The sequence below is a fragment of the Cornus florida genome, unplaced genomic scaffold (assembly GCF_030987335.1).
Source record: "Cornus florida cultivar Cherokee Brave unplaced genomic scaffold, ASM3098733v1 CherokeeBrave_3.0.0_Hap2_Chr02, whole genome shotgun sequence".
Taxonomy (NCBI): domain Eukaryota; kingdom Viridiplantae; phylum Streptophyta; class Magnoliopsida; order Cornales; family Cornaceae; genus Cornus; species Cornus florida.
The window spans coordinates 7,959,296-7,975,545 of record NW_026775572.1 but is presented as its reverse complement, the minus strand read 5'-3'; the positions used below and the strand labels follow the sequence as shown (position 1 = coordinate 7,975,545).

Here is a 16,250-nt window from a genome sequence, read left to right as displayed (position 1 = left end):
TTGAGAATTCGACTCTTAAAATGACAATAGCATATAAACTAACATGAGATTATCGTACAATTAAAAACAAAAATAAAGAACTCCATTGACATCTCCTCCATCTTCAACTTTTAAAAGAGGATATTATTATATTTTAAGTCTCAATTGCCACAAAACAAGTATGTAAAGTTTCTCTTGCATTTGAAAAGAAGGAATATATATATATATATATATATATATATATAGCTGGGGTTTTGTGGAAATAGCACAATTTCCATGTGCCTGGTGTGAAAATCCAATAATTCTACGTCATTTTGTTGATATATAGTATTCAAACCATAACTTTTGTGGACCGGGATTGTTGAAATTGTTATGATTTTAATTAAATCTATCAATTTCAGCATTAATAGAAACGGTCTCCACCATTTGCCAATGTTTTCTTGCACCTTGATTTCCTTAACTTCCGGCTATAAAATTGTCTACATGTAGGAAACCTGTTACAACCTTACGTGGACCAAGTATGCACTGAAATATATATATATATATATATATATATATATATATATATATATATATATATGGACTGAAAAAAAGGCTAAAGATTTGTTTGGATTTGCTAAATAGAGTACATGGACGAATGAATTCACAAAGCTCTCCTTATTTATTCACTAATGCTATGTTTGGTGTGCAGGAATAGAATGTTCATTCCAATTATTCATTTATTTGATGTGCATAAATGGAATGAAATGACCATTCCATTGGAAAGAAAATTCATTACAGGGAATGAAATTTCATTCCATTACTAAATCTATGGAATGACCATTCTATTCCATAATAAGGTTAAATATTTTTATAATATTCCCAATAAGTCATTCATCACATTCCAATAAGACAAAAATATTATGTATAGACAAAAAAAAATATTTCACATTCCATTTTTTAACTTCTTTATTAGACATAGTAAAGATTTTTCACCTTTCCTCCCTTCTGAATATACTTAAGGTTGTCATTGACAAAAAGTTACAGGATCTTTAACCAAATTGCAAACATTTATATATGGAACAATGATAATATAAAATAAAAATTAACAATCATCTTATTTTAAGGTTTTTTTTTTTATTTTTTTCAATGGCAGTATTGGGCATCTTATAACATTCCATAATTATCGTCAAAATATTAATTAAATTGATTTTATTAAAAAGTAATGTAAGATAATGAAAAGGATATTTTTGAGAAAAATTATTATAATGATGGTCAACCAAACAATAAAATGGTAATAATCATTTCATTCTATAATAATTCACCGTGTCACATCAAACAATGGAATAATATTCTCATTCCATTTCATTTCATTCCATTCTCATTCTCATTCTATTCCGAGCTACATTCCATTCCATTCCAAGCTGCATTTCATTCCATTCTTACACAACAAACGTAGCCTAATATAATTTTTTTTAAAAGAGTAAATCACACCAATCTCTCATTACTTTAACTTTTTATAAACTCATTTGTTAGATAAAAGTGAATAATAAAAATATCATTTTATAAATTTGACTAACAAATTTTTTTAAAAAAAATAAATAAATAAAATGTTGCTGAACATACACCCCAAATTACGAGGAGGTCAAATTAATAGACGATTTGATGTTATAACACAAATAGCAAATAAATCGAGTGGCCTTGTTATTGACAATCCACAGAATTAGCAGCGCATCAAAAAATAGGTGTTCCCTCCCCCAAAATACACAGGTACGCCAAAGCATTCGACACGGTTTTGTTGGGTACAATTGACCTCTTCTCCCTCTATCCACAGACTCCATTTCACATCTGTCTACTTTCGCAACCTCATTTTCTAGAATTCCCACATTCACCTTCTCTCTCTGGGGGTTTTGGTTCATTCTTCGTTTTCATGGCGAATCCCGAGGAATCGAATCCCCTTCTGCCCAACCAACCGCAGGTGGACGATCAAAAGAAACCCACCACCGTTCCCACCACCACTCCTCACCAAGATGAGCTGGTGAAATCTTCTCCTTTGCCGCATGGACCTGCCGGAGTTCCCTTTGGCTGGACCGCGGACGGATTGCCCTTGGGCCACGGTGGCCTGGGCGGTGAGCCGTTGCGTCGGGATCAGTGGGACTCCAGTCTCTTTGCTTGTCTCGGCCGCAACGATGAGTTCTGTAGCAGCGATGTTGAAGTTTGTGAGTCTTTCTTTCTTCCTTTTTTTCTTTTTATTTATTTTTTTTCCATTTGCTTTCGTTAATGTCTTGAGTTTGATCCATTGCATGTTTCTTCATTGATGGGATTTGTATTATTTTAAGATTTTATTGATCATTGTTGATTTTTGTGTTGTAAAACATACATATATTGATCGAATAATTGATATGAAATTCGTTGATCATCTTCTATTTGATTGAATTCTCAAAGATGTTTTTGAATGTGATAAGACCCTAATGATATATCTAGATTGGATTGATTCTTTGTTCTGAGGTTATTACTATTTACGATGCATTTGATCAATAGGATAAAAAATATTATAGTGCGGTGATCAATGTATGGAAGAGCAGTTGATTCCATGCATTTCCAAGGAACCATTTTCTGGGTTATATGGAACTAGGAAGCAATTGAGAAGCCCAAATTCTTGGGTCTTTGTTTATTTTGATCTCTTATTGCCGGTCTACCAAGTTACTGTTTTGGATATGATTGGGTTCAAACTTGAAGAACTCAAATTGATCAATGTTTATTTTTCCATGTGGTGGACCCCCTTTTAGTTTGCAGACTTGTTCCACATTTTTGGTTCTGTAGTAGCTTTTGTAGGGAGCTTGTAACTGCAGTGTGAATTTCCTAAGGTCGATTCAATTGATACAATTTTAAATAGTTAGATGGGTTGTTATTTCCCAGCCTCTCACTACATTACTTCTGGGTGCCATCATTTTGATTACTCTTCTGCATATACTTCTCATCTTATTTTCCTCTTGACAACCTTGATATTTGGTAGGTCTCGTTGGAAGTGTTGCTCCATGTGTGCTTTATGGAAGCAATGTTGAGAGACTCGGATCTGGGCCGGGTACTTTTGCAAATCACTGCTTGCCTTATTCTGGTATGTATCTGATTGGGAATTCCCTTTTTGGCTGCAACTGCCTGGCACCCTGGTTCTCCTTTCCTAGCCGTACAGCCATTCGCCGAAAGTTCAACCTAGAGGCAAGTTATTTTGATCCATTTCCAAGCTCTGATCTCTTCCCCACCTCATGTGATCTGACATCCCTTTTGTGTTTTTAATGTTAAGCGTTTTCTTACCTGACCTGACTTGTTCTTCATGTTACACTGCTTAATTGTCCAACTTTCTTTTGCCCTTGTTCTCTTCCATATTCCCTTATGTTGCATAGGTTTTTTCTCCTCATCATGAAATGCTTCTGTGCTCTATCTGATGTTATTACACTTTATATTATGTTAATCATTTGTGTAGTAGATCATGTTTTCTTATTTTCTGAGTGCTTCCTTTGTGGTTTAGTTTCAAAAACAGTGATGTATTGTTAAGTTAGAATACTGAGTCCATAGTTTAAAACTTTGTTTCTTATAGCATAGCCTACATCCACAGCTGGCGGAGTCCCTTGATTTTTCTGCTGTGCATTTGCTCCATGTTTGTTGTTTATGACAGTAATGAAACTATATCAGTCTGAAACAACATAATCCCAATGGTTGTTTGTTAATTTGCCACTTATACGAAATTTGAATTGCTAATTATTCCAAAGGTTATTATTTTGAGGTCATCATTTGCTATTTCTTTCATTCTTCTTCTTTTTCTCATGACGTCAAGCTCAATTTTGAATGGATGCATTCATAGATGAGAAACTTTAATTCCAAAAACTCTAGGGCCATTGGTCATTTATGTTCAGTTTTCAGTGCTATTGGTCATAAACCCTTGATAGTTAACTGGAGAGGATGACACATCCTTATTGAAACCTATTTGTGTGAGTTGAACTGTACCCTGAAAAAAAAGTATACTTAATCAACTTATGGAAGTGAGCATAATATGTACTACTATCATATGGTAACATTAGTATTAATGAGTATGCAATCCTCTATATCAGATATCCCACATTATCACATTTTTAGTTGAAGCATGGGTCTTAGACCATGTTCTTACCATAGTTTGTGTTTCTCTGATCTGTGTTACAGCCTGGAACGAACTTAATTACCATCTTTCACCTTTTTGGGCCTTCCGTTCACGTCCTATAGGTCGCCCAACTGAGATTTGATCTTCTATTATTTTATTTGGATGCTTTTTGGCATCTTTTACGTTATGAAGGGCACTGCGGTGGGCTTCACTTGGTTACCACATTAGCTACTCAGCTTTTTTCCTTTCTACTAGATCAATGAAGCGTGTCTTAATCTTAGAGTTCTTTCTATTTTTGGACTTATTTTAATGTTTTACTTGAAACAAAACAGGGTAGCTGTGAGGAACTTGCCAAAACTTGTGGGTGCTGTGGAAGCTTTGTGGAGGATGAGGCGCAACGTGAGCAATGTGAGTCGCTTTGCGACTTTGCAACTCATATTTTCTGCCATCCATGTGCCCTTTGCCAGGAAGGTCGCGAGCTCCGTCGTAGGCTTCCTCATCCTGGATTTAACGCTCAACCAGTCTTGGTTATGATCCCTCCTGGAGAGCAGTCCATGGGTCGTGGGGGAGCCTGAGAATATTCTCCATTAGCATGCAGATCGTAACCTACCTATACTTGTGTGATGTATATGATATAATATTCTAAACTATGTTTAACTGTACTACTTTCTGAACTGTTCTTGAAGACCTGTCACTCGGTTCTGAATCATGTATAAATAAGTTGCTATGGAAATGAAGACAGTCTATGAAAAGAAGTTCTTTTCGTTTTTAGAAAGAAACTCCGAAAGCAAAATAAAGCTATTTATTGAATCATGTTATTCTTGCATTGGCAATGCCTGTTTGGGCATGTCGTCCTCATGTAACTGGTTCTTCAGTACTGAATGTTTGGTAGATCTTGGAAATGGCAAGTTTAACTAATTAGTGCTAGCAGGCAACAAATCTAGATTACTAAGGCTCGATATATTTCGATGTAAAATATTTTATAGAAATTAAGTTGTGATTGGTAGGGACCAAGTAAAAATTTCTCCATAATGTGCCATTTAGTGCTCATAATTTCTAACTTGACTAAGAATGTGTGAGAAGCAAAATGATGTATTATTTGTGTTTCTAATATGCTAATTCAAAAGAGGCAATCAGTAGGTGGTGATACAAGGTAAGAAGAGTTAACCCAGCAAAAGGAAAATGAAGAGACCAACAAGCGTTCTTTCCGGTCAACTAGCAGAACAGAACATGAAGGTAATTTCTAACTCTGAAACTAAAACTTCTGGCCAAAATACAACAGGAAGACAATGTCTTTAACACAACAGCTGAATACGAAAGGGATAAGTATGTAGCGTACAAAATGTCTATTCTCCTGGTGCTGAAACCCCTTGCTTCAGTTTCTCCTTCTTCAGTTTCTTTTTGGAGATTGGCTTCTTTTTCCTGGGAGGAAGGGTTTTCTGTGCATACATGTAGAGGAAATAATTGCCAACCAGGAATGTCAACAGCAATCCGCCAACAACAAGCAAGACAATCAATCCTGGGTTCAACCCTTTCACATTTTCCTGTTATATGTACATTTTAACAATTCATAAAGTGGCAAATAACAAATTCAAAAAGAATACACTAAAAAGTAACAACCAGATGGAGTCACTAGACTCTTATAAATTTCTATTAAATATACTCCGTAGATAAAGTTTACATGAGATCCCCAGTTGAGTTTATAAATATAATTCAACAATGTGGTCAAAGTAAACCATTTCATTAAGAGATAAAAAGTAGAGATCTATCCAACTGATCCCATTTGATTCACGATCTTATTCAACCAATTGCAATCAAATTAAGTAGATCGAGAGAGAGAGAGAGAAAAGAAAACAATTCCAATTTTTGTGTTCTATATAACAAAAAAAAAAAAAAAAATTCCTTCTTTTCAATTTATTTTGAAATAAATGTTTACTCTGTAGATTCTGTTTCAAGCTATTCAAGCTCAGACAATTGAATTCATGATGAAATTCGAATTGACTGAAACCAGAACATAAACTATATGAATATGTAGATCACAGTATTTGAGATCTAAAAAGTATATGAATCCAAACAGATCTTGAAATTAAAAGATTAAATTGGGAGATTGGATTTTAAGATTATGAGGAAGCGTACCACTTGATCGAAGGACGGAGTGGAGTGGTGGGCCAAGTCGTCTTCGTACTCCATGGGTTTTAGATTAAAGAAGAGAGATCGAGCGACGACGGAGGAGAAATCGATCCAAGTCTATGCGCTCGCATTGCTCTTAACAACCAAATGGGTCAGCTTATAATCATGACAACACTTAATATTCATTTGTGACCTCTAAGTTTCCAGTATTCATGAAATTACCTCTAATATTTTGTTTATACTCATTTATGACACGACTACAGCGTGTATATATATTCCTCTCGCTAAATAAGTAATTAAAGTATCGGATGGTTTTGACGGATCATAGGTTGCCGCACAGTTAAAAATTGGATTAATTTTATAGACATTTCTTCAAATTTAACAAAATATGATATTGAAATATCTTTCAAAAATTAGTAAATCTTTAGCTCATTTTTACACTTATTCTAAAAGTTTCCGAAAGTTACTTTTCAGGTATGATTTAGTGGCAATGTAAAAAGACAATATTACCCATTTGACTTGGTATTATTTCATTAAATGCTTTTTTAGTATTTCAAATAACATTTCTAACCCCTCTCACTACCTCTATTATTACATCAAATAATGGCAAAATCAATTAACTAATTGTGTAAGTTGTGTAACCAAATCAATTGACTAACATTATTATATATATATATATATATATATTTCTCATGGTGTCCGTACCGGCCACCACCATCATCTCTTTCAGAACCACATCTCTACCACGACAATTGAAAGAATAATTGAAATGGATAAAAATAAAAAAAAATCACAAATATATTCCTAATCTTAATTTCACACTTTGCAAAAGAATACACCTAAATCATCTCAAAATTTAAACTTTTTTTTCTTTCAATCACCGAACGATTTTATTTTTTATAAATGAATTTTACTAAAAAGCAAAATGAATGTGATGATTGAAAAATTGGAGCAATATGTGATGAATCTGATGATTGAGAAATTGGAGCGATTTTTGCTTGTGTGTGTATATATTTATATAAAGGGTATTTTTCTTTTGTTTATTTGTGTGACTCTTTTTCAATCATAACTCTCATTTGAAATATATAATTGATAATGTCTTCAAATGGCAATGGTATTGGTGAGGTGGTGGGAGACTGGGAGGTGGTTCGCGTTGAAGATAGAGAGAGGGTGAGGGGTGTTGGTGGATAACTAATGGGGGCAATTTTGTCCTTTTACAATTATAATATTTTAGATTAAAAGACATTAAAAAATTAGGGTAGAAATGTTATTTCACACCTATTTTAACGATGTCAATAACGAAAAATTAATTTGGAGTGTTAGTGATAGTAATTTTCGAAATATGTTTTAATGTGATATTTGGCTAAATGATTTGGGGTGTTAGTGATAGTAATTTTTGAAAAAAATTTAATATGATATTTGGCTAAACTTAAAAGGATGTCGGTGAAATTAAACCTTAAACATTTTACAATTTTAACTGTGTAGGAATTTGTGATGATTGGCTATACTAAGTCATGTAATGATAATCCCACTCTTTAACATAATTTGAATTCATATCATAAGTCATGTAATGGTAATCCCACACTTTTACATAATTTGAATTTCCATCCCACATAATTTGAATTAAGTGGAATTGGGTCCTTAATTCATATTTTAAGACGGAGTAATTATCATCATCTTCACCGTTATTGTTGCCTATGATGATTCAATTATGAGTACTAGTTGCGCCAATAAATAAAGTCTGACTCTCACCCATTTTTACTAAATTCTAAAGTCAAGTTTGTTATGCAGACCACAATTATATCATTTTCATATCCAATAAATAAAATTTAATAAGAATTCTTGTGCTTTCTAAAAGAATGTAAACAATTTTTATAAATTGGTATAATAATAATTATTGACCACATCAAGTAAATTATGTATTCGGATAAAATATTAGTCAAATATATACTTTCCTTTGTGAAGGGAATTTGAGAACCTTTATTTATTTATTTTCTTTGAGCTAATTGTAATGGATTATGTGTGACTTGGATTGCCAGACTTGTAAACAACGTTCCAAAAGTGAATATAACTTTCTTATTACCTTCCGAAACAAATAATATTACTTTTTTTATTTATGAAAAATACATATACATCTTAACAATCAATGATCTAATTTTATTTTATTTTTTATTTTTTTTTATAAATAAAACTTACTGTATATAACATTTGACATTATCGGCGAATATTATAATAGTTAAAAAAAGTGAAAATTATATTTTGGTGACCAAAATTAAACACAATTGCTCTATAATGACCTTAAAGTTAATTGAAACTTAATTGATATTAAGTAACCATTTAAGAATAATTTGGTCAAAAACACTTAAAGGTTTGATAAACATTTTAAAAATAAATTTTAGATGACAAAATTGACTTATAATACAAATAATAAGTCATTGAATTCATCCTCCTACTCTCTCTCTAATCCAACTTTTTCTTTTTTCTTTTTTTGTTTACAATTTTTCAAGACTCTCCACTATGAACGCAAGACATAACATTTACAGTGGCACATCAAGAAAAGAAGTTTCATTCCAAAATGCTCTTTATAAAATATTTATAGAGGCTGGTCTCTTCTCACTTTGTTGCTTTAATATATCATCTTTTTTGAATGATTCTAAGGTCATGCATACGTACAGGATGTGGTTAGGACTTTAGAAAAGCTATTTAGTTCTCTTTTTATTTATAAAGGCGGGTCATTTCTCTCTAGGGGTGCACAAAAAAATAGTGGAACCATGAGGACCGAACCGGAACCGAAGCTATGTTCTAATAAATTCCAATCTAAAATTCTAAACCGAACCGGAACCAAAGCTCTCTCGAGTAAATTCCAATCTAAAATTCGTGGATAAAATAGGAAATGCTTTCACAGAAATACACACACATTCTCCACCGAGATTTGAATTTTATACCTCCCTTTGTAAAGTAAGAATATGATACTGTTCGGTCACTTACAGACGTTTTCTCTCATTTTCATATATGTAAGTAGCACAATAGATTATCTTTCTTTTTTTTTATATACGAACTAAAATTTTTTCAATGTACAGAGTCATTAAATTGATTGTGAAGATGATTTTCACCGTCTCCATTACACTGTACAACCAACTTTATTCCACCTCTTAAAAAGTAATTTGGTGACACCATATTGCGGGAAGTTGATAATCAATATTTCAATATCAATACTCTATTCCACCTCTTAAAAAGTAATTTAGTGACACCATATTGCGGAAAGTTGATAATCAATATTTCAATATCAATATGCATTGCTATTGTCATTTGTCACCGCACAAAACCTCCATTCTTTTGAGGCAAGTGTAAACACAACAACCCACACACAAAAATAAAAATAAAAATAAAAAATTCCGTCCAAAAGCAAGAAAACGACATCCACCATTTATGCTCGTCTATTGGCACTGATGATTGGACAACACGAAAATGAGCGCCTGATTCTCCAAACCTTGTGCATACATTTCATGTATTAATGTATTTATTATTTTTACAATTTCATACATAATTGAACAAATGAATAGACTATATATGAGTTTCTAATAAATACTGTTTAAATTAGACTAGTTCAACACCACCAGTGTGGCTATGTTCTGATGAGGACGACACACTATTCAAATCAGACACACTATCCTGCAAGCTCAATAGCAGATGAGAAGTGCTGAAACTCGTTGAAGGCTTAGCTCTTGGCACAATAGGGACTTGAGTCTCACCCACAAGCATTTGGACCACACCCCTCATTGTTGGTCTGGCCATTGGGTCAGGGTGAGAACAAGCCAACCCAACCAACAACACCCTCCTCATCTCTCCCTCATCAAACTCTCCTCCAAGCCTTGAATCAACAGCCACCAACAACTTCCCTTCTCTATGCAAACTCCAAACCCATTCCACCAAATTGGTACCAACCTCTTTCTCAATAGGCCTCCTTCCACTAGCCACTTCAAGAACCACAGTTCCATAGCTAAACACATCACTTTTCTCACTGGCCCTTCCTGTTAACAAGTATTCTGGAGCCAAGTACCCCATTGTTCCGGCTGCCACCGTCGCGTCCGGCGATTTATCGTGCTCGATTTGCCGGGCCAACCCGAAATCGCCTAATCTTGCATTGAATCCTTCATCCAACATTATGTTACTACTCTTCACATCCCTGTGAATTACCTGATTTTCGCATTCTTGATGCAGATATGTTAAAGCAGAAGCAACGCCCATCAAAATTTTATGCCTATGAGGCCAGGACAAGGTCATTCTTGATTCAAACAATGCCTTGTCAAGGCTCCCATTAGGCATCAAGTCATATACCAATAAAATTTCACCTTTCTCGTGACACCAACCTTGAAGCCTAACAAGATTTCTATGCCTAAGAGTCCCAATTATGGACAATTCAGATAAAAACTCAGCCTTCCCTTGACCACCACTATGACTACACCTCTTCACCGCCACAACCCCGCCGGTCACCGGTAATATACCCTTATATACAGTCCCAAACGCGCCGTGCCCGATAATTCGGGTTGAATTGAAGCATTTAGTGGCTGATTTAAGCTCCTTGTAACTAAATTCTTTGGGCATTTTGATGATTTCAGAAGCCAAAGATTCAGACTTTTTCACATGCTTGAACTTTTTAGAGTATACCCAGATGAGAACAACAGCAAACAAAGCTAAAAACACAGCCCCAGCTGTTACTACACCAGCCATAGCCCGTGGGTCTAGGGTTTGTGATGTGGGGTTACTATTAGAATCAGAAGGTGCCGAAGAATTAGCCGTTGGATTCACCAAACTAGCCGTTGGTGGTGGTGGGGCGGACGATTCAGATTTTGAATTTGCATCAGAAGATGAACTAAAACTCCACCACTCAATGCTGTGAATCTCAGTACTACCCTGAGTCGACCCAGAGAACCCAATAAACATAAAATCGTTCACGTACTGATTAAGATCGAGTTTGAACGATAAGAAGGGGACTTTGGGCTTAAGATTGGAGTAAGAGACAAATATGGTCAAGATCCTAGTCGACCCGGAGTAGTCGATCCACGAGTTGACCAAGTCACCACTTTTGAGATCAATACCAATACTCCCCAAATCACCAACCTGTGACGAGACCATCGAGTTCAGATCTAAACCCACATGGTTTCCGTTAATGTCCTTGAATTCTACGTCCATTTGAGTGTCGAATTCGACCGCAACGACACCGTTTGGAGCACCCTTCTCGTCAATGAGGCCTAGGTACCCGCCGGCGTCGCCGACGGTCTCGTCGTCAGGCGAAATGACAAAAGCGAGCCCGCCGCCGATCGAAGACGGGTTCAGATTCGTGACGGAAAAGGAGAAGAATGTTGAAAAGCTAGTCGGAGTAGAACTTCCCGATTGCCGGAATCTGACTGGCTTGGAGTATAAAACCCTGCCGGCACCGGAGTCAGGGACAGCAAGGTCACGAGTGAGCCTCACGCTCCCATTGCTCAAGTGAGCGTCGCCCAGGAGCTTCAAACTACCGAGAGTTAACGTTCCGAAATCGAATTCAGTGCTTTCGACGGTGACGGATACGCCGGAGAAACAGAGCAATAGGAAGAAGTACTTTACGCAGACAATGCCGGAAAAATCAGAGGAAAGTGACGACATTGCTAGTTTTCGGGACAACCCATTAGAAGAATCATGAAGAGTTAAAGTGGGTTTGTCTGAAATTCTGGTTTTTTCTAGATTCGGGGTGAATAGTCACGGAATTTTAGAGAGAGAGAGAGAGAGAGAGAGAGAGAGAGATGGGATTGCATATTCTTCACCGTAAGAACACAAATCCCAAGAAAACTACAAAGGAATACTAAAGGCAAAAAGCTTTGAGAGAGCCAGGTGGCTAAGTTGGGTGTACACGTGTTCATCTCAACGGTCAAATTTTCGGTGATCAATAGATTTTTAATAAGATTTCAATAGACATGGTTAAACAAAGATCCTTGCTTAAAATGTTTCAGCCAATACCTCACATCAACCGGCAATAAATTTATCTTTTTCCTATAAAGTATAACCACTGTCTCGTCATGTTTCAATTCTCCGAATGTGGTGACAAAAAAAAAAAAAAATTCTCCGAATGTTACGCTACTTCGTAGAAAATTAATTGAGTTGCTGAAATTTCACCACGCGGGCTAATGATTTTCAGTTTAGAAGTCTGTTTAGCTACAAAAAGCTAGGCCCTATATGTTTGTAGGAAAGGTCCAAATTTATATGTACTATATTTATTATATTATCATAAATATATTACAATATATTACAATTTTGAGGTAGTAATATTGTAATCCTTTGAATAGTGAGGCGTAATTACATCTTCAAAATAATTGGGTTGCAGTTGAATGTGCAGTTTATTACAATTCACACCTTTCCAGCGTTGGACAAAAGTGAGAAAAAAAAAAAAAAAAAACATAGTATGTAAACCTTTTTATTATAGTCTACTTCATAAATAGCGGAGTATTTTAACAAGATAACAGGGTAGATATGCCTATTTAGGAACAAAATGTATTATGGAAAATGTTTCAAATATTACATCAACACTCCACCAAATCACTCCACCAAATGAAGATTTTTTTACTTAAATTTCCACGTCATAATATTTTTATACCTATTCAGACCTTCCCAAATACAACAAGCCACTTGACCACAGAGTTTAGGGTGCAAACTATTTATAATTTTGTAGATCCTGTAAAACAACTAAATGATTGACAAAATGGAACAAATTATATAGTATGAAAATCTTCAAATTTGATTATGCCTCTAATACTACTACTATCACTGCAAACATAAATTAAACTGAAATGAGTTCTTCTTCATTTCTTTTATATATATATTTATATATGTGTGTGCAAGTGAGAACAAATTTTAGCCACTATTCACATAGCGGCAATCCTTTCTTATCTCTCCTTGATCTCCAGTGAGCGGATTATTCTCCGATAATAAAAGGAGAGCCCTGGAAAACTGGTCATGGAAGTAGCTATTATCAGCAGCCATTTTCTGGACAAAAGGAGATGTGTTTGGATCAGTAGTGAGTTGCTGATCAATTAGTAGTAGTCCCTTATTGTTCAGCAGGTTCTTGTAGTACATATTATCGAGCACCATAGGTGTTTCGCGATCATTCCTTGCATATTCCACCCCCTTCGGATCAGGCACCGGTGTTGGACACCGACGCTTGAGGTACTCAGCATACTCGGGATCCAAGGTAGGGTCAACTGTGGGGTAGAGTCTGTCAACAAGATTCAGGCAATGGACTCGTCCCACCGAGTGAGCTCCTGCGTATATGGAAGAGATAAAAAATTACAACTCCATGCTTTAGTATGGTTAAATGGTAGAGAGAGTACCGGCCTTCTTGGTTTAATTTTTTGAGATGGAGAACTGAAAATCAAAAAACTGAACAACTAGAAAAAGAAAAAGAGAAATGTATTACCTAGAAGAGCGACTGTTCCTTCGACATCGATGCCAATTGATTGAAAACTGGATAGAACCAGTGACATGGAATCATTGAAGTTAGGAATGAAGTCTTCCACTTGCATTGCATAGGTTTCCTTGGCATCCTTTCGTCCGGTTTTCATTTCAATGTGTGGACCTCCTAGCTACAACATGGATAAATAATGGAAATCAAAGCGTAATTCGCAGTGTACGTGTGTGTGTGTGTAAAGAGAAAAAGTTTTTTAAAAAAACATACCATGACAGCACCATCTCTTGCAGAAAGAGCAACAATATCAGCACAAGAAACAGTCATGGGGCATTCAGTCTCAAGGGCCTGTTTGATAGTGTTTATGTACTTGAGATTTCTCATCCCAAAACTCCTCTGAGATTTCAGCTCTGACTCTATTTCACGTGTTGTTGCCAACAACACTGATGCATCGCATGACTACATTAACAACCATACAATTAGCAAGAATTAATATTGATGTTCATGCAGAGTGCATAGAATGTGACTTACCAGAAAGAAAAAGAAAGAAAAGAAAAGAGTGCATATGTATTTAATTAAATTAGGCACATATATACCTTAACCATGCAATCATGAAATATAGTTCTGATCCATGAAACAGCTGTGTTTCCGTGCTTATTGTACAGGTCGGTGACTTGTTTTTTCACGATCTCTTCAGCCCTTGGGCAGCTCTCCGAGTAGTAATTCAATTGGAGTTCACTTTTACCTTCATAAGAGAAAAAAACATGCACACAGACATAAAGAGCATTACCATATTAAAATATTTTGAAGAGACAATACATTATTCCTCTTATTCTAAAGCAAGGTAGAGGGTAATTGGAAACCTTTTCACATTACAATATATATATTCGAGATAGTCTAATGGTATAACTTCTCCTTTCTCGAAGGGGAGGTTAGGGTTTGGATACCCTTAGTGGACAATTTATAAAATGAGTATGAGAATCTTATGATAAATGCGCATATCATTGTATGTTACAAAATAATGATACAGAAAGAACAAGTTACAATAGGTGAAAGAGTAAAATGTGAGGAAGTGGTACCAGAATAAAACTGTAGGAGTAACGGTAAAAACAGAAAGATGAAGGTTGAACAACTTGGATGTTTGTTGGTGAACATCTTCCTGGCTCCTTCTCAGTTTGGCTCTTTGTGTGATGTGTTAAGGAGAGTGAACCTGCTCAAAGCTTATATAGGAGTGGTAAGTGCAGGATGAAAATGTAAGCCTCTTCCTGATCTCCACTAGAGTCACTTTCTCTGACCTTTCGGCTATTTCTTCCCACGCGTAGTCCCACCCAAAACCAACTGCTCTCTTCGTCAAATTAAATAAATGGTAAAGAAAGCCATAGTAATAAATACGTAGTATGCGATATGGAAGTAATTAATCTTGTATTTACTTAGTTAATTGCCATCTACATGCATTGGAGTAAGCCAATAAATGCAATATTACATTCATGCATGTGTGTATCATATATATATATATACACACACCCACACACATATATATTCCGAGCAAACCCAGAACGAATTCAGGAATTTGTGGGGGAGGGAATGAGGGATAATTGTAATTTTTTTTTTTTGTAATTTCAACGGGGCCATATGAAAATTTCACAGATATCTAAATTTAAAAAAGGTAAAATTACTATAATTAATAAAAAGAAACATAAATTATGATTGAATAAATACTGATTGATCTCAATATTTGCATCCCAACAGGATACCACTAACAGGACCATCAAATATTTGGAGGAATCAAAAGTATTCCATCCAAATCGATCCGTAATAGATTATCAATTGATGGCACCGCAAAGTAGCCACCCCCACCATCACCACCGTCCAAGGTAGGTAGTAGTTAGTGGCAAGTTATAGTTAGCATACTAATACAATATATATATATATATATAGTATGTGAAGAGAAAAAAGCTACGTATAAGAGAAGAATAAATATAATGATTCAATGAAGTAATGATATTATAAGGTGTAATACGTTTTAGACATAAAAAAAAATAAGCACACAATTAAATCATTACGTAATTAATCATATTTTATCAACTGAAATTAAGAGAAAAATATATATAAAAATTTAATTAAAACTTTATAATTTGCCATAAATTTATTTTGACATCAATTAACAATACAATTATCCATCTTAGTTGATATAGACCTCATGGTTATGCAATGGTTTGATCACAATTTTAGTGGTTTGATCACAAGTTAAGTGTTGAGGAAGCATTAATTAACCATTGAATATGGATTGCCATGTCATCCCCAATTTAGTAAAGCTAAGCGTACAAATTACTTCATCTCACTACGACCACACAAAGCCAGTGGGAAACTGTTACGTGGTATCAAATTTAATGATTGGTGAATTTATCTTCACTCAATCCACTTCTTTGTGTTGGAATTTCATACCTTTCTTTATTTAACCAAAGTCAATTTTAGCCGTTTTTCTCACTCCACATCCTCTTATCTTAAAATTTCATAAAGACAGGACATCCTATAGTGGTTCTTCCTCAATGAAGAAAAATAGAAGTCGGTTCTTCCCCGGACCCACCA

General features: G+C 35.1%; 4 protein-coding genes across 4 annotated transcripts; 1 reads left to right on the top strand and 3 right to left on the bottom strand.

Moving 5' to 3' along the window:
* The first annotated feature begins 1,658 nt into the window (after positions 1-1,658).
* On the top strand, positions 1,659-4,872 carry LOC132293436 (cell number regulator 8-like). Its single transcript, XM_059790921.1, has 3 exons — positions 1,659-2,177; positions 2,975-3,177; positions 4,426-4,872. Exons 1-3 carry the CDS (start codon positions 1,889-1,891, stop codon positions 4,666-4,668), a joined length of 735 nt encoding a protein of 244 aa, XP_059646904.1. The 5' UTR covers positions 1,659-1,888; the 3' UTR covers positions 4,669-4,872.
* A 358-nt stretch (positions 4,873-5,230) lies between these two features.
* Positions 5,231-6,378, bottom strand: LOC132293437 (DNA-binding protein S1FA-like). Its single transcript, XM_059790922.1, has 2 exons — positions 6,230-6,378; positions 5,231-5,637 (listed from the first exon to the last, which is right to left on the bottom strand). The coding sequence occupies exons 1-2, from the start codon at positions 6,281-6,283 to the stop codon at positions 5,440-5,442; spliced, it is 252 nt and encodes an 83-aa protein (XP_059646905.1). The 5' UTR covers positions 6,284-6,378; the 3' UTR covers positions 5,231-5,439.
* A 3,047-nt stretch (positions 6,379-9,425) lies between these two features.
* On the bottom strand, positions 9,426-11,995 carry LOC132293434 (L-type lectin-domain containing receptor kinase VIII.1). The gene has a single exon (XM_059790919.1). It carries the CDS (start codon positions 11,867-11,869, stop codon positions 9,821-9,823), a length of 2,049 nt encoding a protein of 682 aa, XP_059646902.1. The 5' UTR covers positions 11,870-11,995; the 3' UTR covers positions 9,426-9,820.
* Positions 11,996-12,914: 919 nt separating this feature from the next.
* On the bottom strand, positions 12,915-14,881 carry LOC132293435 (peroxidase 21). The gene is made up of 5 exons (XM_059790920.1): positions 14,741-14,881; positions 14,258-14,406; positions 13,932-14,120; positions 13,674-13,839; positions 12,915-13,518 (listed from the first exon to the last, which is right to left on the bottom strand). The coding sequence occupies exons 1-5, from the start codon at positions 14,814-14,816 to the stop codon at positions 13,112-13,114; spliced, it is 987 nt and encodes a 328-aa protein (XP_059646903.1). The 5' UTR covers positions 14,817-14,881; the 3' UTR covers positions 12,915-13,111.
* Positions 14,882-16,250: the final 1,369 nt, after the last annotated feature.

Bases quoted from the DNA above. Each gene is read 5' to 3' on its own strand.
- LOC132293436 (XM_059790921.1), top strand. From the start codon at position 1,889: ATGGCGAATCCCGAGGAATCGAATCCCCTTCTGCCCAACCAACCGCAG. The intron at 2,178-2,974 runs GTGAGTCTTTCT...GATATTTGGTAG, and splicing joins TAGCAGCGATGTTGAAGTTT to GTCTCGTTGGAAGTGTTGCT. The intron at 3,178-4,425 runs GCAAGTTATTTT...GAAACAAAACAG, and splicing joins GCCGAAAGTTCAACCTAGAG to GGTAGCTGTGAGGAACTTGC.
- LOC132293437 (XM_059790922.1), bottom strand. From the start codon at position 6,283: ATGGAGTACGAAGACGACTTGGCCCACCACTCCACTCCGTCCTTCGAT. The intron at 5,638-6,229 runs GTACGCTTCCTC...TACATATAACAG, and splicing joins CTCCGTCCTTCGATCAAGTG to GAAAATGTGAAAGGGTTGAA.
- LOC132293434 (XM_059790919.1), bottom strand. From the start codon at position 11,869: ATGTCGTCACTTTCCTCTGATTTTTCCGGCATTGTCTGCGTAAAGTAC.
- LOC132293435 (XM_059790920.1), bottom strand. From the start codon at position 14,816: ATGTTCACCAACAAACATCCAAGTTGTTCAACCTTCATCTTTCTGTTT. The intron at 13,840-13,931 runs GTATGTTTTTTT...TCCATGTTGTAG, and splicing joins CAAGAGATGGTGCTGTCATG to CTAGGAGGTCCACACATTGA. The intron at 13,519-13,673 runs GTAATACATTTC...CCATATACGCAG, and splicing joins AGGAACAGTCGCTCTTCTAG to GAGCTCACTCGGTGGGACGA.